Source organism: Vigna umbellata, chromosome 11, assembly GCF_029865625.1.
Source record: "Vigna umbellata cultivar VRB3 chromosome 11, Vumbellata_1.0, whole genome shotgun sequence".
NCBI lineage: Eukaryota > Viridiplantae > Streptophyta > Magnoliopsida > Fabales > Fabaceae > Vigna > Vigna umbellata.
Window position 1 is genome coordinate 31,269,090 of NC_142175.1, and position 22,364 is coordinate 31,291,453.

The following is a 22,364-nucleotide window of genomic DNA, read 5'->3' on the forward strand; positions in this document are numbered from 1 at the left end:
GCGAGAAAGAACCCAAAGGTGGGGAAGTAAAAAATGATTACAGTTCTTGAAAGGAAATCAAGCATTTAGGAAAATTTAATTAGTGTTTAATTGTAATGCAAATTTAGAAATAATTAAAAATTAACATTTAACACTAATGATAATTGACACAAGTCACTTGGCCTTACCTTGTCACGAATTTTAACAGAAATATTGATTAAGGTGAACATTAAGCCCTTGACGATTTAAACATCATCAACAAAAATGATAAAATTGAAAAGTTTTCACAAAAAAATGGACCACTTTGGATACAAGGACCAGAGTATTAAGCCATAACATAAAAAGTATAAAATATATTGTTTAATAAACAGTAATAATTGGGGCTTTTTTATTAATATAGAGTAGTTTAGCATTGAAATTACCAATCTAGTTTACATTTTTTAAAAATTACAACTTAAGGTAAGTAATGTAAACGTACCACGACCTCAATATAAATAAGTTATACCAATGTGCCATAACTTCCATACAAAAAAAATGTGTTAACATGGCATGGCTTCAATTTAATTATGGAAAAGTCATGTTTTGATTGACACGACTTCTTTGTATTAAAGTCATCACGTTGACACGACCATATAGTTAAAAGGTCCAATAATTACATCAAAATTCAATAACTAGTATATCGTGCACGTAGTTCATTGAAAAAATATTAAGAATGCAAAATTTTATTGTATAACATTGAATCATGGGTTGTTATCTTTTACCAATCTTCTAATAATGTATGATAAAAAATTTACAAGAAAACAATACTTGGATTGCTCGTGGAGATTGGGTAGGATGAAGATGGTCTCAAGCCATGTGATAATTTCTGAGGGGATATATGTTTTCATCGTCCCACAACCTCGATATTCTGTTTAACTCTGGCAAAACAACAGTACCAAGGTCTGGTCTATCACGTTTTCTCAACTCGCAACACTTTAAGGCCAACTTAGCGTATGATGAAGTCGCTTCTATTGGCCAGTTTGTAACACTTGGATCAAGCACCTCACTTAAAGTGTTTGACAGAAGAGCCTTCTCAACCAAGTGTGACAACCCCATTGGAGATTTTCCTGTAATGATTTGTAGCAACACCACTCCTAATGAATATACGTCTGATTTCACACCCAACAATCCTGTTTGTTGATACTCAGGATCGATATAACAAAATGTTCCAGCTGCACCAGTTAAACGATATTGTGTGGTTTGATCAGCCACTATAGGAGGCACTAGTCGTGCCAAACCAACATCACTAATCTTGCTAACATAGTTTTTGTCTAAAAGAATGTTTGCTGGTTTCAAGTCACGATGCACCAGGGGTTCTGGCTTTGTCTGATGAAGAAAAAGAAGGCCAGTGGCAATCTCAGATGCTATTTTGAAACGCGTTTTCCATGGGATTGGAGGACTGTTATCTCTTTTAAGCAGACGATCTTCTAAGCTTCCATTTACCATATACTCGTACACAAGACAACCAAATTCTGGACATGCTCCTAAGAGAAGCACCATGTTTGGATGTCTTATGGTGCTTAAAACCATGACCTGCATGAAAATTGTTCATGTTAAATACTTGTGGCATGGTTTAAGCAAACATTGCTGTAAAAAGAAAACTACAATTTTATTACCTCCTGTTGAAATTGTTTTTCTGCATAGGCTAAATCCGGTTTCATAGCCTTAATAGCAACAGTAGTGTGATCAAGAAGTCCTTTAAAGACAGGACCATATCCACCTTCACCAATTTTTAAAGCATTATCGAATTTATTGGTTGCAGCATCAATATCTTCAATTGTATATCTTCTGTAGGGAATATTGTTATATAGAGCTTCTTGAAATGCTTTAATCGTCTCTTCTTCCTCATTTTTGGCTTTTAATTCGACTTCCTTTCTCTTCTGAGACCCCATTTTTACCAGTTGTTTTGACATTTCTGTTGACTCCATAGTCATTTTGGATTGAGCAAGCTTTGCTTCCTCCATATCGCATTCCTTCTCTTGTCTATACTTTTCAATCTCCATTGCCTGATTGGACAGTTTTTTTTATTATTATAAACAACATTGGATGACAAGAATTCATTACATGATCTCAAACTACATGTGTATAATTTGTATACAAAAAGTAGTTGTGTTTTAACATTGACAAAAGCAATAGTTAATAACATGTTTAATAGGCAATAACTAGAACCATATACGGTTAAAAAGAGTGTAATAATGTGTCGTCGCATTAAACAAAAAGTCATAACATGAATTTACCTTTTGTGTAGCTAGAACAGCTTCTTTGCAAGCCATACCATACATCTCTGCAGTTTTTTGTAGTTCTAATTTCAATTTCCTCATCTGCATATCAAAGTTTACCTGCAATTTAAAAAAGATATGTAATTTTTGCCAATTATGCTTAAAAACTTTCAAATGATTAAAGTAGGGAGTAAAGCATATAGGTTAAGTTAATCTAGCCTCAAGCTTTATATCATGTGTTAGTTTTGAAATTGATACATGTGCATGCAAACTTGGTTCTTATTATGATTGTGAAATCATGTATTTTTTTAACTTTCTTAAATGCTAAACCATGTGAAAAAATTGATATTTTCCTACTTTAGACAATAAAACACTTACTTGATCTTTCAAAGAAGAATTGTTCCCACAATGGTAAGAATTGTTCCCACAATGGTGTGAATTGGTCCTAGAATGGTGTGAAATGTTCCTAATAGAATGGTGTGAATTGGTCCTAGAATGGTGTGCGTTTAGAACAATTTTTTGGTTTTCATTTAACCTATTTGTCAAAGAAGGACCAAGTGATTGCCCCGTGCTGTCACTATTTCCAGGAGTATTATTTGCAGATGAATTTTGTGATGGAGGGTACTCAATTGGACCTTTTGGTGAATCTGTTTCTTCACGTAAATATTCCCAAAGTTTATTATTAGATTGGTGTTTTACTGCATCTTTGATTAGTTTCCTGTATATTCAAGCAAGAACATATAAACAAATCAATACTGTAATAAAGTCATAAAGCTTCCAATAACTTGAATTATGATTTAAGGCTGAAAGCATACCTCTCTATATCTTCAAAAGCTATTTGGTTAATGTTGAGATCTTTGTGTGGCTGCTCCAATGGATCACTTTCTAAGAAATTGACTATATCTTTTATAGATTTAGCTGGTGGGGCTTCAACATGTTGATGATGATGATGATGACCATGATGACCTGAAGGTCGAATATGCTGTACTTTTCCTTTTGATATAACATATAAACTGCATGTATCAGGTAAGGATTTTGCTAAAGTGGCTGACACATCGTCTTTATTAAATCTCCTGTAATAAACCACACAAAAACCATAAAATTCAATACAAAAATTGCTAATATTTGCATGTGAATGTTCGTGTGAGAGAATAAATTACCTTAGAATAGAACCCCAGGAAGAAGTAGCAGCACCAACAACTAGGGTGCTGATACAATTGTCATCAACGAAAGCAATGAGTGCACTTGTAACATCAAGGTCGTGCAAGACCAATTCCTTTGTTGATATCTGAAATGATCAACATCCATAATAGTAATTATATATGATACACAAGTTGATACAAGATACACTGAAATACACGTCACACACCCCTTTTCTGGCACAAAATCCTCTAAAGGGAAGAAAGAACTGGTGCAACTCTTCTTCAGTTGGTGGACGACCACTTTTGGGTGCATCATTAGTATTAGTATTATCAGCTGCAGAAACCAAATTTCAAAAGTCATTGTACATAAGTGATGATAAACATGCTGAATTGGACTTTAGTCTAACTTAACTCACAACATCAATTTGTAAAATGAGATTTACATGCACTTATATATTTTAAATTTGTTTTATTTCTACTACATGGGACTTCCAACAAAAGAAACCTACCTTTAGACTTTGTTTAAAGTAAAAATAAAAACAAAAAAGAAAGAAAATTCTGTGTATCAGAATTATATGTGAAAAGTGCATATTTTCTAAGGTTGAAAAATTAAAAAGGCTAAGGAGAAGGTACCTACGGTTAAGCATGGTCCTAGTTCGAACATGAAGAAGGATGCATGAGGAGTTCTTCTTTAGGAGGTGTTCCACAGCCCATTTGACAGCACCATTGCTATGTCGACCTCCGCTTACTGCGATCACGGTGCTGTCTCTTCCGATTACAACAGGTGTTGGAGTTTTGGAAAACATGATCGGTAATGGTGCCTCGCGTTGGAATGGATTATTGAAGAAACTAGATTATTTGAGACACAAGGAACGAGGTTATTATGTTCTCGTAAAGTTTCTTGTTTTATAAAGCGAACTACCATGATCTGGTGGGAACTGTAGTATTAGTTGGAGTTCCATTTTTAGCAATCCTTGTGTCTGCATGTAATGTGCCTAAGTTTAGTTTTAACGTTGGTTGTCAATGTTATTTATAAATTTAGATAAGATTTAAAAAACAAATATTAGTTTGAAGTTATCAACATGTAGCCAAAATTAGAATGTTACATAATCATGGCGACGAAAACATTTTATTATGCTTGTTACAAAATTAAAAAAATAATATAAAAATAGTTAAATTATTTTAGAGTGTCAAACGAGTATGTTATGTCCTTTTTTTAGTGTAAAGAGTCACAACTCTTTATTTTATCACTTTCACCAGTTTACTTGAATGTTTCTACATATTTATAAATGTTTTATTTTATTTTATTTGTAGAGATTCTTTTAAATTTTATAGATTACAGAATTGTTAGTTTGAGACTTTTTAAATAAGATTATCTTAGGTATTATTATCAATTTTAAAGTTCATCAATCATTTCCCATCATAGAAAAATTTATTAAAATAGAAAAATAAAATGAAAGAATACAAAGCATTAGAAACCACGTCAAACTCATGATAAAAATTATACTTCGAGAAACATAGACAAATACCTAATATAAAAAAATCTAAATAAATACATGTAGGTAAAAAGAATTAAACTACTTATATTGTTCTCTGTATGTGAATGAGAGTTAAGTTAGCTAACTTATAAACAAAATGATTTCCTTCACGAAAAACGTGAAAAATTTTGAACTACATATATGTAAAAAAATATAAGCACTGATGTCATTTTCCTCTAAGACTCAAGGAACCACTCCTAGATAAAAAAAACATGACATACTAAAGAAAAATCATTTTCTATCCAAAGCCTATGAAAACCCTGTCTACAAGCATGCTCCATAGCACAAATAGCCCCATTAACTTTGTGTAATCATAAGTTTTATATTTAAAAAAGTTAAAAAACTACTCACATATTCACCTCGACTTCCTCTAAAAGTACTAGCACATGAAGTCAAACTAGAACAACCCCTAGTTGGACCATCAATATCCACCTCAATTAGCATATGAATCTGTGTCATATTAATTAAGTGCATAAACAAAATCACCATACATTTCCTAGTTTCAATATTGAAAAATTTGAACACCGAAAAATAAGAGATAATATTACTTTCTAACCATTACTCCTAAGGAAACACAATTGGATTATGAAATATACCATCATCCTCCAAATTATCTAAATAACTGCAATAATCACTTTAAGCAAAAGACTACAAAGAGATTTCATAAAGTTAATAATAAAATCCAAAGAAGGAAATTGTAATTGAGTATGAAGTGGACACCTCAGGATAAGATGATTGAAAGTGATGTGTGGGTAAGATGATTGAAAGTGATGTGTGGGGTGTTGTTGTTGTTCTGTATAACTGTATGGAGTTTTGAACTGGTATGTCTATCCCTACACTCGAAGCACTGTTCATCCTCAAATAGAGGAGAGCAGTGTAAGTGGTGAGAGTAGAGGGAGGTTCTCGTCTATAGTCTTAGAGTTTAGACATAGACAAATGGGGATTTACCTTACATAGTATTGGGGAGTGCCAAGTGAACTACGCAAGTGCAAAGACGACCAATAGTTCGATAGTTATACCAATCCGGATGAGTCGTGTGAGTGGTTGAGTCATGGTTTAAAGTGGCATGCCTTGATTGTTCTTTATATGTAGCTAAGCACGATGATATTTATTGATTGAACTATATGATTACTGCTTGTTTATCTAGCTCACCCTTGCTTCTTTGTTGTGTGCTGCTTGTGTATGTTTACCTTTGCGATGATTATCCACTTGGATGGGAGCAGATGTTGTTGAGGAGGTTCCCTTGGAGCAAGAGTTGGAGGATGATGATCATGCAGTATAGTATTTTTAGGATTTCTAAATTTAAGTTGGTGTTATTTTGAAGTATTCTAAACTGTTTAAGTTTTAAGTTCTGTCCTTTTGTAGATGACTGTAATATCAGCTACTGAACTATTATTCTACTCTGACTATTCTCTTTATTATTCTCTTTATTGAAATGTGGACGCATAAGTTATATGATTGTGGTTATTTATATATTTGGGATGCGACAGTTTTTACCAACAAAACCAACTTTTATCTCTTTTAAAACGTTTAATTTTTAACTGTTTTACCGTTGAATTAACTACACTTATCAATTATCATTCTTAATTTATGTTTTATTTTTAAAATTGTGAAATTCATTGTTTTTTTTCTGAATTACAATTATAAGTGTATTTGTTCTTTTCAGTTGAAATTTTAATTTTATAAAATAGCGAACCATCACCAAATTATATTATATATGTTAGATTATGAATAGATTTTAATACATACTCCAGTTGATTAAAAATCGCAATAAAATAATTGATTCTGCAATCATACAAGTTGAAGATGAAGGCGAAATAATTTATTTTATGATTTTTGTCAAATCACTTTCTTTTATTTGCTGGCCTTTTCTTCATATGAGAATAAGACACTGTTTTCTGATTTAGTATCTTGAACCATGATTTGAATTTTTAATTTATTAGCATTCTTATTATTTTTTAAAAGACTAAATTGACTTTTTTGGTTAAGTTTTTCATCAAATCATTTGAAAATATAAAATTTCGAGTTAAAATAAAAAATCATAGAAAAAAATATAACATTAGTCTTATTTATTAGATTATTTAATGTGATAAATAGCTAAAAATTTAATAAAAAAGTACTGTTTATGTTTTATAAAATTTATATATTTATTTTATTAAAATGTAGATATATAGTTATTTTAGTAAAATAAATATTAATATATCTTATTTGTAAATTAAAAATATATTTTTAATATTGTTTGTTTATAGTTGATAATGATTGGTGAAATTAATATATATTTAATATTAATATTAAATATATATTTAAGAATTTTAAAAACTTAATATTAATATTAATGTACTATAAGAAAATCAATAAATAACAATTAATTTAGAAATAAAAATAATTAATCTTCTATTAACTAAGTTAGATATTATTTATAAACTAAAATTAATGGTATCCAAAATAATATCCTTATTAATAAATATAGAAATATTTATGATGTTGAATAAATTATTTACTCAAAATATTAACTACTACTCAAACAAATTTTAAATATTTTGCTAATATTAACAACCTTCAATAGACTATTAACCTGATTATCTACAACTAAATTAAATTATATTTTCTTAGAAAAGTAAAATCAGCGCGACGTCGTATTGCATGATCCCAAACCCAATTGTACAAGATAGTGTATTTGTTTTGCACTGCAACTGAAGAAGAAAAAAGCTAGATTTCCGCTTTGTACTATCCACTTACTTCCCAACAAATGAACAACGCCGCCATGTAGAACAGAAGCGCTTCCTGTTTCTTCCCCAGAAGCGCTTCTCTTTTTCATTTTCCTCTGCTTCAATTTCGAAGGTGAATTTTTAATTTTTATACATTTTTTGTTAAAAAAATTTCTTACTGGGGAGGAGGGGATGGAAAATTAAAAGATGGGTTTGAAGGAACTCCGTTAATGGAATATGGGTCTTTGCTATTTTTAAATAAGTTGATTTTTTTTTGTAGAAGTTTTTAAAATTGTTGTTATATTGCAGGCTTTTGGGGCAAATAATTGTCATTGTTATTATTTTTTATATTTCTATTTATGTTGTTTAAGCAAGCTAACAACTTTCCTTCTAAGGTAGTACTGATTTTGGTAAGCTTCTATGCTCATTATTCTTACATTGATTCTGAAGTTTCTGCATAATTATACTTGACTTGTGTTTGATGATTTTGGTAATTTTGGGGAAATAGCTTGAAATGCAATTAGTGACAGGGGATTGGCTGACGTGAGTGTTTTCTTACTTTTCCTTTTAGGTGATGGATCCTCTAACTTTCATGAGAAAGCAATGCAAAGTTAAACTATATTAGCATTCATAATTGGGTGTTTCTGCATGCTTGGTTATGCTGTGTGTAAATTGAAGTATCGATTGATAATTCCCTTTCTGGCGTGTAATTTTTTTTTACCCACTGTATAGATGAATTAGATGTATTCTGATGTTGAAAAATAATAGATTTTTTCATTGTTCATTGGTAGCTTCAGTTCATCTATAATATCTAAATTTGATTTTGATCATCCCGTTTTTCTCAGCTAAACTGTCTTCTTTATCATGAACCAACTATCCTCAGTATGTGGATTGTCTATCTCTTAGATGCTGAAACTGATTGTAATTTAGGACTGAAAAAATTTGGTAGGAAACTGTCCTCTCCAGTTATGTGAAATTCGGGGTTGAGATTTGAGAGTTCTTTATAAGGAGGCCAGCTTGTGTCCGAGGATATTTCTAGTGAAATGGTGGAATTCCATATCATTTTGTTTAGAATTATCGCGTGAAAAGAAAAGTGCAATGTCTAGTTTGCCGAGGGTTATATTACTATATAAAATGCCCAGTTTGCTGAGGGTTATATTACTATCATCATTAGTATTTAGTGTCAACATACTTTATCTAAAATGCCTAAGAAGCTGTTGGTTAACTGTGGTTCTTGTATTGATGCCTCAAAAACTATTATTATGCATTTCTGGATTCTTCGACACCGAACTGTTTAAGCAATATATGTACTTTAAATCAATTTTGCCCAAAACATTTCTGCGCTTGTCTTCTTACATGTAGTGAATTAGAGTATGCAAATCCCATGTCAATCATTGAACTGGAAACGGTCTTTTGAATTTGACTGATTTGTGTTAAACTATGTACAGTCTAGAGATCATTTTTGTAGAAAGTGGGGTTTAGCTCACTATTCTCGTCCAATTTTAAACCTACATCTTCCCAATTGATAGAGAGATACCTTTTAGTAAAAGGCCCATGATGTCACTGAAACTAGTACTTATTCTGCTTCATCTCTGTAAAATGCAAGTAAGTAAATTACATGTTCAATCGTTGAAGCTCTTCAGTAAAATGTTTTCATTCACTATAACCTCTTCACGAGTTTTGTTGTCTGTCTGAAGGAATGATAAACTAAAGCATTTTAGCCACTTGTGTGTTGGCCTTGAATAGCTGCCAAACTTGAAAACTACCGTTTGAGAAAAAGCTTGTCTTTTATAGCTTTTTTTTTCCAAAGGATGGTTTTCTGGTTCTCAAAGGAAGTCTAAAACCAAAAAGTACTATTAGTAGCTGTTACCAGTTAACAGATATGAAGTTACACAGGGTAACATTAGATATGCCCAGAAAAGACTTTAAAATGAGAACAAAAGCCTTTCCCTCTTTGTCAATGCATAGTTAAAAGATATATGAATATCTCAATGTAGTTGGTTTTCTTTTCGTGGAATAAGATGTAGAAACTCTTTTTCATTATGTTCTGTTGCTTCTCTTGGTTAATATGTCTTTTGTTTGTTTTGGTAATGATCAGGGACTTGGACAGTTGACATCTACTTATCATTTTTTTTCCTTTTCTTGTTTCTCTTTTATCTAAATCTATTCCCATTTACTATATGGATTATGATTCTAATGCCTTTTCGTTAAGAGAACTATATGGATTATTGTGTGAGAAAAAGTAAACTGAACCTGAGTTTAATATACACAGGGCTCTAGATGGATACAGCTGAACAAAGAAAAGACAAGTATGCTCCAATCGGGGATGCAGAGAACCCTCTACTGGGAAAATTTGATAAGCCACTACCATGTTTTGGGTGTGGAATTGGATGGTTCTCGTGAGTAATACTGTACATATTTACTCTTTCTCACTTTCTTCTGCTTGCATAGTTTGATGGTTGCATCTTCTCCTCCCCTCTCCTTTTCTTGTCAGTCTTCTGCTAGGATTTGTTTGTCCATTAATGTGGTATTACGCTACAATTCTCTACTTTGGAAATTACTATCACCAGGATCCGAGAGAGCGGGCTGGGCTTGCTGCTTCTGCAATTGCTGTAAGTCCTGTGCTTAAAAATGAGTATGCCTTAACATTTCAACTGTCAAAATTTCTACTTTACAGGTTATCCGTATTTTCTATTGTTTCGTTTTCTCTGTCAAATCTTAATTATCTTGTAGTATTTTAAAAAAAAATCTTGTTTTTAGTACATTTTTATTGGTATTGCAGGCTCTAGTTTTCACAACTGCAGCGGTGATAACAGTAGCTGTTATTGTCTTGTAAATTTTTCTATCAACTGATCTATCTCCAGCTAAGGAGGAAAACAAAAATCACTTCTAACATCTGCCCCTACATGAGAAAGGCAAGCCTGATGAACCCATGATCTAGCTCTAGCTATTAGGCACCAAAAGTTCAAAGCTAGTTCCATTTAATTATGTGAACATAGAGCTGCTTCTGCACCCCTTTTTGGTGTTGTGTGTATAGTAGACAAGGATGATATGATGTCACTAGATTTTATCCAAAAAGATGGTCCAGTCAATTTATTTTGGTGTGTATGTTTCTTGGTTTGGTAATTAGTTGCTACCTTTCAATTATTAGAAGTGAAACTATACTGCTGGTGCTGGTGTTTCTCACATTATTTACGTTGAGAAATTGCATATTTGAAAAATATGTTTGATTTTAAAAATTAGAAAGGTTGGCAAAAAAATTGAGTCAAGGAGTGTTGGAGTTTTAAAATGATGTAAGTTAGATATTGTTAGAACAAAAGTAAAATTCACTTTCATTTTTAAGTTTTTGAAGCACAATTTTTTAATTCAGAAATTTACAGTGTTTTAAGCTTATGAGAGAAATAAATAAAATCCTTCAACTTTTTAGTTTACAATGACGAGCAACTAATTTTGTATTTTGTAATACTTTTTATTTAAAAAATAGCTAAAATATACAAAAGTAAGTTAAAAGTTTGCTTAATTAATATATTATAATTTTATTGTTAGTAGAAAACAAATTAAAATATGAAAGTACAAGTGCATTAAACTTTCAATCTTTAAAAACTTCAATTTTTTTATAAAATTGTTTTAATTGTATTTGGAAATATGTATTTCATTATTCTTATAATGTTTTAAAACCTTGAGTGTTGATTAAAGAAATTAAAAATTTATTTAAAGGAATTAATAAAAGTACGAAATACATCAGTCACAAAATAATAAAAACATATAATTATACAAAGTATTAACAGAAAAATTATTATATTTTTAAGAAAAGGAAATAAAAGTTGTCAATGGTGTTATTATTAATGTTATTATTACATACAAATTATGTTAATATTAATGTTATTTTTGTTACTATTATAACACGATTACATAATTATTATCATTGCTAATGTTATTACATTATTAGTATTTTTATCATGATTGTTGTTGGTTAATTAAATTAAAGTTGAATGTTAGGTTGCACTTGCCTTGCATCTTACATAAAAAACATTTAATAATTGAAAACTTGAGACCAAAGCGAAAGGTATCTAAAATGCTCTTTCATATAAAAGGAAAATGTAAGTATATACGTTACACATGATTCTAATGGAAGCATTTGTTTTCCTACCTCCCTTTACACTTATTCACCTAATTTACACGTTTCACTCCCTATCCAACTACACTCTTATAAAACTGACATAAAAATTTATTGGTTTCTCTATTTTTGCTTTCATTAAGTTAAAAAATATTAACATTATAATATAATTTTAATTAATTTAACCACTTATCTACTCTTATGAAATTAATACATTTCATTATAAAAAAATTTGTTTCAATTTTTGTTGAATCTTTGTATAAATACTTGTCTTAAGTTTAATTTTTTTTACATTTTGAAATCTAAGTTCAAGTCTTATATACTGAGTAAAAATAAAAATAAAATTAGAACAACATATAATTAAAGTTGTAAATTTAGCTCACTTTATAGGATTTGTTTTTGACTTACGTGGATTGAGACAAAAACAATTCATAAAAAAAAAGTCACCGTTGAAAAAGTTCACAATTACCTTTTTTTTTAAACATGAAAAAATATTAATTTTTTAAAATTTACTATTAGATCTTCGGTTTAGGTCGGCTTATCTCTATTTTCAATTCGAACAGGTTTGTCCCGACCTTCAACTGTCAGGATCGACCTTTAATCTTAGTCAACCCATCTCGACTTTTGACCCTGATCGTTCCATCTCGAACTTTCGTCCTAAAACCACTAATCTTGACCTTCGACTAATTGTGGGGTCGAATTAGGGGTTGGGGTCGACTCAGCCGAATTCGATAAGGCTAACTCAGATGAATTTTGGTTGAGGCCGACTTTACCGAATTTTGGGCGGGTCTCATGTCTACTTTCAACATAGGTGGCTCGTCTCGACCATCGGTCTAACCTAATCCGTCTCGATTTGACCTAAGTAGACTTATCTACTCAATATTTGGTGTGAGTCAGTCCATTTCAACCTTCGGCTTAAGCCAAACAATCTCAACCTTTGACTTCGGCTCGCTCTTTTCGACCTTTGACCCATATTGTTGGTCTCAACCATCAACCTAGCTGGTTCCTACCGACCATATGCCCGAACTAGTTCGTCTCGAACTTTGGCCCAAGCCGACATGTCTCAACCTTCGACCCGATCTCATCCTTCGGCTTGGATTGACCTGTCTTGGTCTTCGACCTAAGATGGTTTGTCTCAACCTTTAATCTGACTAGCCCATCAAAACCTTTAGAATGAGTTGACCCTTCTTGACATTCTACCTAGTTTGTCCCATCTCGACCTTTGGCCCGAATTAGATCATCTTCATCCTCGGTCCAAGATAGCTTGTCTCAAATTTCCATTTTAAACAACATGTCTTAACCTTCAGTCTAGGTTCACCCGTCTTGACTTTCGGCCTGTCTTGGCCTTTGGTCCAAGATGAGCAGACTTGGTATTTGACCCAAGCTAAAAATATTGTTTTTAAGAGTTAATTAAAGTCTTATAGTAGGACAAATCCACATTTGTCCTAACTCTAACCCACTTCAGAGGGCCTTTGGGAGCTAGAGGTTTTCCTTTTTGCCTTCTCAATTGATGGACTCCTAAAAGGGAACATATTCAAAGTTAGGCTAGGGTTGGTCCATGGGACATGGATCAAGTTGGTAACTCTATAGAGGATAAAATTCTATAAATTCATTGTCTTAAGGTTTTAGGTCAGAGATGATGTTAATCTCTTTTGTGGGTTTGGCTGAGATCTCATTTATGTTGTTTCCCCCAATAAATTTCAAATAAGGTACAATATTGACAAAGAAACCTAGTTGTGAGGATTCCTTGTATCAAAAGTCTTGTTGACAAGGATATAAGGCGCTTAAGAGAAAGTGTACTAATGGTGAAGGAACTTACCCTTGAAGGAGATATTTTAGGAATTCAAGTATGAGTATAAATCTCACATTGGATAAATATGAGAAAGTTTAACCTCTTATAAGTTAGAAGACTCATAAACTCATTCTCTAATAAATCATCTCATCCATAGACCTATCAATATTTCATTTATACTCACATTTAGAATTCCAATAACTTTTTCTTTAAAATATTTTTACTTTCGCTAACTTAATTTTCTATAAATCATTCTTTCATTTTTATTTGAACAATTCTCAACTCTCTTCTACTGGAGATCTTACATTGACTATAGGTAAGGTAGATTTACAATATAAAAGTGAATGCAAACATCATTTTACAATTCAATTTTGAAAGGTTGAGTTAAATTTAAAGTCCATTTCTGAAGATGATATTAGTCTATCTTAACGATATTTGTTGTTTGTTGGATTTTGCCATCAATCAGACCGTTATCAAACCACTATTAATATATATTGTCACGCTTGAGATGTATATGCTTGAAATATGTATTGGAAATCTGTAACAGTACTTTTATTGAACTGTTATATATATAAAGCAACCAGAGAATATTTTGTAATATAAAGTGTCTAATAAGAGTGAACAAATGAGCAATTTCAATATCCAATATTTGAAGAGATAAGCAACAATGTATATAAACAAAAGTTATTCACATCATCCATGGCTATGCAGAACCTGATATGAAGAGAGAAAGGTAAATCAACAATTGTCAGAGAGAGAATGGAGAATAACAGAGTAGTAGAGAGGTCCATACCACACACACGTTTTCTCACTGCACAAAGTCCTTCAATAAAATATTCTCCTTTCGTTGTCTCACGCTTTTCCTATGACCTCTTCTTGCGAATCATTAGCCACGTGGATTTTTTGCCTAACAACTTTTCCTTCCTTACCTCTCTCTTCAGTATTTCCTGTGCACGTTACAATACTCACACAATCAAAAGCAACCTTGTCCTCAAGGTTGAACTGTGGAAAAGACTCCTTAATTTCTTGAACATCCTCCCTAGTGGCTGTTGAAGGTCCCAAAGAGTCCCATTGAATTAACACTTGTGGAGTCGATTTGGACTGACGCATGACTATGCGGGCTTCTAAAACCAAGAAAGGTTGTACTGAAGGACCAAACTCAGTTGTAGTGAGTGACAAGGGTAAATACTGTTGCAAAGGACTCCCAACAAATCTCTTAAGTAAAGAAATATGAAACACCGAGTGGATACGGCCCGAATATGGTAAATTGAGTTTATAAGCAACCTCACCAAGCTTGGCAATCATCTCAAAAGGGCCAAAATAACGTATACTTAATTTTTGAACTTTTCTCAAAAGGGCCAAAATGACCTCCTCTTGCGAATCATTAGTCATGTGGATTTTCTGCCTAACAACTTTTCCTTCCTTACCTCTCTCTTCAGTATTTTCTGTGCACGTTACAAAATCTCATATTAAATAGAAATGAGGTATAAGAGGTACAAACATGAGCAGCTATGGGAGATCTAAAACGAACTTTAAAACAAAACATTTTTTATTTTTAATAAAATTATTTATGTTAAAAATATATCATTATTTTAGGAGGCCTAAAATAAACTTAAAAATGATGCATTTTTACTAATAAAAAATTATTGTAAAAATTAATAGTCACTTATGATAATTTAATTAATTTTTTATTTTTAAACATAATTTTATAATTAATTTAATAATAAAATTTGTGGACTTTTTTTAAAAGGTCTAAAACACATGCTTTACCTGTCTGGACCTTAAAATAAATATAAATCTTGTTTTACAAACTAACCTTGTGAAATTGAATTAGGTGTTTAAAATTCACTTAAATTTGACTAATAAAACTCTATAACTTTTATTATTATATATTTGATATAGACTAGATATACAATAAAAAATTATAGAAAGAGTAAAACTCTTATCTTTAAAGGCATTTATCATGTATATTGAGTTGAAACACAAACGCCCTTTTGAAGGTGGTATAAATATCTATCCTAATAAAGTTGGTTTAGACCAAGAAGACACAAACCAAAGTCATTAATTCTCAAACATGCTATGCTAGAGCCTGGCTTTGGTCCTAATCTTTGCGCCAGTGCGCCAGTTATCAAACTTGACTATCAAAACGAACCCATTCTAGAAATCAACATTTTTTTAGAATGGCTCGTAACTTTAGCTTAGAAATGAGTCAAAAAAGTACAATGAATCTCCACTTTTTAAGATTGATTTTTTTTTTTGTATTTCTCATTAAACTAAGCTTTAAATTCTATTTTGGTTTCTAATTTTTTTGTTTAAGGTGGTCCACTTCTTTTAATTTTTAAAAAAATTAACTGATACGAGATCTAATGTTCATATTCCGTTAACTATTTAAACATAGTAAAAAAAAATCAAATTTACAAAAGGATCACAATTAATAAATGCAACAAAAAAAAAAGTATTTATGCACTTATTTTCTCTCCTGTCCTCATTAATCTTCTCAAGAAAAGGTCGAAGAAGGGAAATTTTGAGCCTTATAAGTTAAAAGTAAAGCGTGTATGTTTGTAATTATTTTCTTTCTTACTGAAATAACTTGGTGGGGTGGTTTTGGAAAACATGCTTTATTTCATCAGTACACATAAAATGTTAACACAAGTAATAGCTCATTTTACGCACCCAATGAAGTTTAAAGAAGAAAAAGTATATTTTGTCATAAAGTAAAAAGTGGCATTACAAGTGCTTAAGACAGACTAGGATGATAAAAGATATACTTTATTAGATGATATAATAAAGGCAAAGATTAAAAAAAAAAAAATCCCTTAGCTGATTATTAACAAGAAGCTGTATAATTTTCTCACACAAGCAACAAAACTTTCAATGTGTTGATCCTTCCAAACAACAATCACATAAACGCGCTTTCTTCCAATGGGCTCGTGTCAATCGTTGTTGTTTTTGGTTTGAAAACAAAACCGCTGTCTACGTCTCTGTTAGTTAATGCAAATACGTCTCTGAGTTATCTTTCATTTCATTCATGCATGGACGAAGAAATTAGAAGGAGCATTCTGCAAAATTAACCCAATAAATCAAGGAAAAAAGTTTAATGAAGTGAAGTCAAGGTCTTTGGAAACCTTGTTTCAAAATGCTCACATGCTTTACCACTGTTTTCTCTGTAATAGGTTGTCACATTCCACTAAACGACAAACAACACGGTATCGCCAGCAGTTTCTATGCACGTTTTCACGTTCCTAACCCACCAATATTTAACCTAAGAAATCAACCAAACCACACAAAAAAAGCAGAAACAAACCTCACACAAAGCAAAGCAGAAAAGAGCATCATCAATCGAGCAAAGCACACTTTCTTTTTTCAATTTCCACTACCCCAAAAGACACAAACGGTGCAGCACGTCATTTTAAGTCATTACACAACACAAAATGGAACAAGATGGAGACACGTGGACAATGCCACCGTTCTGGGCGGCGGAGTACCGGGACCGGCGCCGCCTACGCCGCTCTTACTCTCTTTTACGCACCTCCATGTCCCTCCTCGTACTCTTCATCGTACTCGCGCTCGTGTTCTCGCTCATCGTGGTTCCGACAGTGCAATCGTTCGCCTCCAACATCTTTAAACCTCGTACGGTGAAAAACAGCTGGGATTTTCTCAATCTCGTGCTCGTGCTCTTCGCCATTATTTGCGGCTTCCTCGGCAGAAACACCAGCCCCGAAACCCTGACCCCCCGTTCTGGTAGAACTTTTTCCAACCCTTCCACGCAGCCACCAACTTGGTACCAGTACGATTACTCTTATGGTCACACTCCTCGTCGATCGTTTAATAGGTTAAGGAGCTTCAGCTCCTACCCCGATCTCCGCCAACAGATCCCCTCCGATGAACGTTTTCGGTTCTATGATGACACTTACCTCCTGCAGCATCGGCACCCCAGGAACGATGCCGAAGAAGAAGTAAAAGAAATAGGAATTGACAATGTTGTCACCGCGTCGCCGCAACAAGGGACAGAGACTGTTCGGAGAAATGTCCACCGAGCGTATCAGGTAGAAACTGGGGAGAAACATGAAACGGATGATTTAGATGCGACGATTTCACAACCGCCGCCGGCGATTCAAACGCAAGTTGTACTGCGAAATGTCAACCGGTTACATCGATCGGAAGTTGTGGAGAAACACGAAACAAATGATTCGGCTGCGGAGGAGATTTCACTATCGCCGCCATCTACTCCGCCACCGGCGACGAGAACGCACGGTGTCCGGAGAAACGCCAAGCGAACTTTTCAAGCGGATACCATCGAGAAACTTGAAATAAAGAATTTAGATTCGCAGAGTTCACAACCATCGCCGTCGTCTCATCCGCTGCCGAGGATCCGAACGAAGGGTGTTCAACGGAATGCCAAACCGGAAAGAGATTATTCGGCTGTAAAGAGTACACCGCCGCCACCACCGCCTCCGCCTCCACAGCCGGCGGAGGCAAAGACAGGGCAGGTTAAGAAGAAAAGAGGGACTGCTACTATAGAGTTCTTGACATCTTTAAGAGGGAAGAAGAAAAAACTAAGGCAAAGAAGCGTTGAAAATTTTGAAAGCATTCTGAATTCTGAAACGTTATTGCCACAACCGCCGGCACCGCCGCCCCCGCCACCTAAAGTTTTTCAGAACTTATTTTCTTTGAAGAAAGGGAAACACAAAGCCACCCACAATGTTCGTGTGGCAATAACAGGGGAATCAAACAAGAGGGAGTCTGGTTCTTCCTCTGGGTTGAAAAATAAAGTGATGATGGCCGGTAATGAGTCACCATTAAACCCTATTCCTCCGCCGCCGCCGCTTCCGCCGTTCAAGTTGCCAGGGTGGAAGTTCCGGGTGCAGGGTGACTATGTTAGGGTTGACAGCATTGGTAGTTCACGTAGTGGATCACCTGATCTGGATGAAGTTAGTGTGGACACACCAACAGCTAGTACTCATGATGAAAGAAGCCAAGTCAATAGTCCTTTGGCGACACATCGTGAAGATTCTGCAAGTGTGAGTACACCCTCATTGTTCTGTCCTAGCCCTGATGTTGATACCAAAGCTCACAACTTCATCGAGAGCTTCAGGGCTGGTCTGAGGATGGCCAAGATGAACTCAATGAATGAGAGGCAGGGGATTGGACGGTCCAATCTTGGGACCTTCACCACCCCATGAACGGTGAAGATGTTTTGCTTAGTTTATTTGATTTGTTAAACAGTTTTTTTGTAAGATAATTGTTCACACACACATACACAGGGTTGAAATTCGTATAGAGGAATAGTAGCAGTGGTTTTTGTGTAAGCAAATTCTGACTTGTAGTTGTCGGAATGCTTTTCTTTGGTTGGAGTTGTTTATGCATTGCATTTGAAATGGGCAGTTTTGGATGTTGATTTGACTGAAAGATTTTGAATGTTATTAGATGCTACTCTGTACAAAGTTGTTTAATCAATCAGTGGACAGTTTGCGTAATTCATTTTGTAGCTCACTGTATCTGTATTCAGAATGGCAGCAGATGAAAGCAACTGGAGAGAGTCTTGGTTCTCAGAGATAAACTAGGCATCTGCTGCATTTCACAAATATGAGAAGGAAGAAGTATACTGGTAAGTTTCAAATTCATTCCAAGATTTTGGGTGAACTAGAAAGAAATGTGAAGGAAAGAAAGGAAGAGAGGCTGGTAAAGATTTTTGTGCTGTTGAGTCCACAATTTTATTTTACTTCATTCAGAAGAAAGTTTTTAAGGTAAAATTGGGGTTTATCCTTCTTATTCTACAATATATCGAGTAATTATGAACTCAATTATGCATTAATTACTTCAAATAGATAGAAACATTTTTTCCTATTTTATTCATTTCTAGTAATTGCTATAATCAATTCATAGCATCTTTCTTTTCTAGCGTGAAGGCTAATCAACCGAGTATTATTAATTGATTTAAATTATTACTACAAATGATGATTGATTCAGTTTTTTGTTTTAACCAATTTATGATTATGGTGGAATCGCAATTGCTGAGAAATAAAAAGTAAAATTATTGTAAGAGAGAAACATGGTAACTGTGCCATAGTGTTGACAAGTGGCATGGTCCACATTAGCAAAATCATCTTTCCAAAAATATATCGGAATTTCATATATATATATATATATGATACACACAAACGCACAACATCTCATAACATTGGAATATCAAAATTAAAAAATTGACAGGCTGTTTGCCATGAACAGTGAAATTGTTGAGATCAAGTTCATCAATTCAAGAGAACCAAAAATTAAGAATAGGTGTTTTCTACTCAATTATAAGAAAAAAATAGTTTGGTGGCTTACATGTAAACAAATTTGAACTATTTTCACCTTTTTCAACCATCACCATATTTGACCAAAATCGTTTCCCAATTATCATGCATTTGGTGTCAAATCAAAATGAGTCCATAAAATCAAAATAATATGAACTGGTTTTAGATCAGAATACACGTTAAAGATGATTTTTAAACTAATTATTATTATTAAATCATTAATAATATGAATATATATAAGTATCTAGAAAAGTTTAAATTCATAAATATTGTGGAATCGTACAAGTAATACTGAACCAAATCCTGCTCATTCTGATTCAATAAAAATCACTTCCGGTTCGAGCTGAAGTCCCGGTCCATACTCCAATAGAACCGAATCTAATTGTACAGATTCTTTAACGGACCGATTTTTGTTTTGTTTTATGGTTTGAGAACCAACTTTGTATCCCTAAACCCTAGCTTCTGCAAAACCCTCTCTCCCCATGTCAGACCCGAAGACCCGGACCCGAGCTTACGATCCCTACAAGGATCTCGATGCTCCAATTCGAAACCTCTACCACCTCCCAACCTCGCCGGAGTTCCTCTTCGTTGAAGAGGCCCGCCGCAAGCGCCGCTCATGGGGCGAGAACCTCACCTTCTACACCGGATGCGGCTACCTGGCCGGAGCCCTCGGCGGCGCCGGCTCAGGACTCCTAGACGGTGTCAGGGCCTTCGAGTCCGGCGACACAACGAAGGTCCGAATCAACCGCGTCCTGAACGCGGCGGGACACTCGGGTCGGGTCTGGGGAAACCGGGTCGGGATACTAGGGTTACTCTACGCCGGAATCGAAAGCGGAATCGAGGCGGCGAGAGACGCCGACGACGTATGGAATAGCGTCGCAGCGGGGCTCGGCACCGGCGCACTGTACCGGGCGGCGAGAGGGGTGAGATCAGCGGCGGTAGCCGGAGCGGTGGGCGGCGCTGTCGTGGGAGTGGCCGTGGCGGGGAAGCAAGCGTTGAAACGATATGTGCCTATATGAAAGAAAGATCATCACGCGGTTAGAGTGCGAAACAAAATCTCTAATATCTTTTAATTATATCAAACTTTGAGGTATAAAGAAATAACATAGATTACAGTGTTAGAAAATGACTGTAATAGTTATGTCAAATACGGTAGTGTTGATGGTAGTGACCGAGTATCTTTTGCAGATTGCAGAGTATTGCTTTCATGCCATGTTTTTTCACTTTTACTATGGCTGCGGGTTCTAGTGTGTAATTTATTGAGTCACTTTGTGCTGAATATAGTTTATGATGCCACTAAAAAAATTGTGATTCTTTTGCCTCTTTTTATGTGATGGGCTTTGCTGGATATGATTTTGAGTGAATACCAAACCTCATCTTCTGTTCCCTTGGTTTGCTGGAAACATTTTGGACTGAAAAATCTCATTTTGAATGTGGTTTTTTGTGTGACTGAGATATCATATCAGAGTTCATCATAGTAAATTTTGTTAGACTAATGGTACTGCATAAATACCTAGTTTCATCTGTGAGGGGTGCGATGGAATTCTTACATAGAGTAAAAGTAAATTTTATTTTTCAAACCGATTTTATGAGATAAGTTAGGCTTAAATTTACTATTATTACCTTATTCGGAAAAGGTTGTTTGTGCCTTATGAGATTTTTGATGAATTTTGGTATCTTTGATGATATATTTTGCATGTTTCATTGTTTGTGACCTTCCTCAGCTCTCATTGCAGCCTTGTACTTTGAAGGTATATTAGTAAAGATGATTATGGCTTGTAATTAGAGATGATGTTTACTCTTTTATGTTTGCACTTTTGAGAGTCAAGAAAGTATTGTGGTTATAATTTATAAATGTGTTTTTGTTCAGAAAATCAATGGTGCTGCTTGGGGTTTTGATAAAATGGATTCCCAATTAAACCTACAGTAGCGGGGGGATTTTATGAAAAGCTTGTGGCAAAGCTATCTATGTTCAGACTTTTTAGATGAAAGTAAATTTTAGCTTAAAATGACACTCTAATCTTGATTCCAGGCTTCATACAAAGACTAGGAATGACATCATATTTTGGCTGATTCTCTTCCTCCCTCTGTTTGTCAGTATTAACCATAAAACTGATTTCCGGATTACTAATTTTCGGAATAACATTTTTGGAACAAAATTTCCAGAATAAAATTTTTAAAACAAGATTTTCGAAAAAAAATTATTGGAACTCGTTTTCTGGAATATATTTGCAGAATAAACTTTCTGGAATGCATATAATATCTTTCAAAATGAGTTTTTCAACATTCTTCAATATGAATTGTGTTCCAAAAACAATTTCTTGAATACATGAAATATTTTTCAGAAAATGCTTTTTAGAATGAATTCTTTTAGCATTTTTGCAGCAGCCGTATTTGAATATTTTTTTCTTGTACTGTGGGGTGCAAGAAAAAATTTATTGAGGTGCCGAAAGCAATTGCCCTAGTTTCGACCTCCTAATCAATTTAGACTTTTAAAAGAAAAAACAATTGCTTCTTGGACCCTTCAAATTTCT

At 33.9% G+C, this 22,364-nt stretch overlaps 4 protein-coding genes across 4 annotated transcripts; 3 read left to right on the top strand and 1 right to left on the bottom strand.

The window, feature by feature from the left end:
* Window positions 1–825: 825 nt before the first annotated feature.
* LOC124823766 (U-box domain-containing protein 51-like) lies at window positions 826–4,185 on the bottom strand. The gene is made up of 9 exons (XM_088101402.1): window positions 4,017–4,185; window positions 3,607–3,713; window positions 3,398–3,525; window positions 3,053–3,310; window positions 2,761–2,955; window positions 2,616–2,640; window positions 2,256–2,357; window positions 1,635–2,024; window positions 826–1,551 (listed from the first exon to the last, which is right to left on the bottom strand). Exons 1-9 carry the CDS (start codon window positions 4,183–4,185, stop codon window positions 826–828), a joined length of 2,100 nt encoding a protein of 699 aa, XP_087957528.1.
* A 3,412-nt stretch (window positions 4,186–7,597) lies between these two features.
* LOC124823802 (Ribosomal protein L18ae family) lies at window positions 7,598–10,733 on the top strand. The gene is made up of 4 exons (XM_047296104.2): window positions 7,598–7,758; window positions 9,898–10,024; window positions 10,120–10,237; window positions 10,408–10,733. Exons 2-4 carry the CDS (start codon window positions 9,906–9,908, stop codon window positions 10,459–10,461), a joined length of 291 nt encoding a protein of 96 aa, XP_047152060.1. The 5' UTR covers window positions 7,598–7,758; window positions 9,898–9,905; the 3' UTR covers window positions 10,462–10,733.
* Window positions 10,734–16,752: 6,019 nt separating this feature from the next.
* On the top strand, window positions 16,753–19,022 carry LOC124823801 (uncharacterized). Its single transcript, XM_047296103.2, has one exon. The coding sequence runs from the start codon at window positions 16,966–16,968 to the stop codon at window positions 18,715–18,717; it is 1,752 nt and encodes a 583-aa protein (XP_047152059.2). The 5' UTR covers window positions 16,753–16,965; the 3' UTR covers window positions 18,718–19,022.
* Window positions 19,023–20,173: 1,151 nt separating this feature from the next.
* Window positions 20,174–21,178, top strand: LOC124823800 (mitochondrial import inner membrane translocase subunit TIM23-2-like). Its single transcript, XM_047296102.2, has one exon. It carries the CDS (start codon window positions 20,313–20,315, stop codon window positions 20,847–20,849), a length of 537 nt encoding a protein of 178 aa, XP_047152058.2. The 5' UTR covers window positions 20,174–20,312; the 3' UTR covers window positions 20,850–21,178.
* The last annotated feature ends 1,186 nt before the right edge of the window (window positions 21,179–22,364 follow it).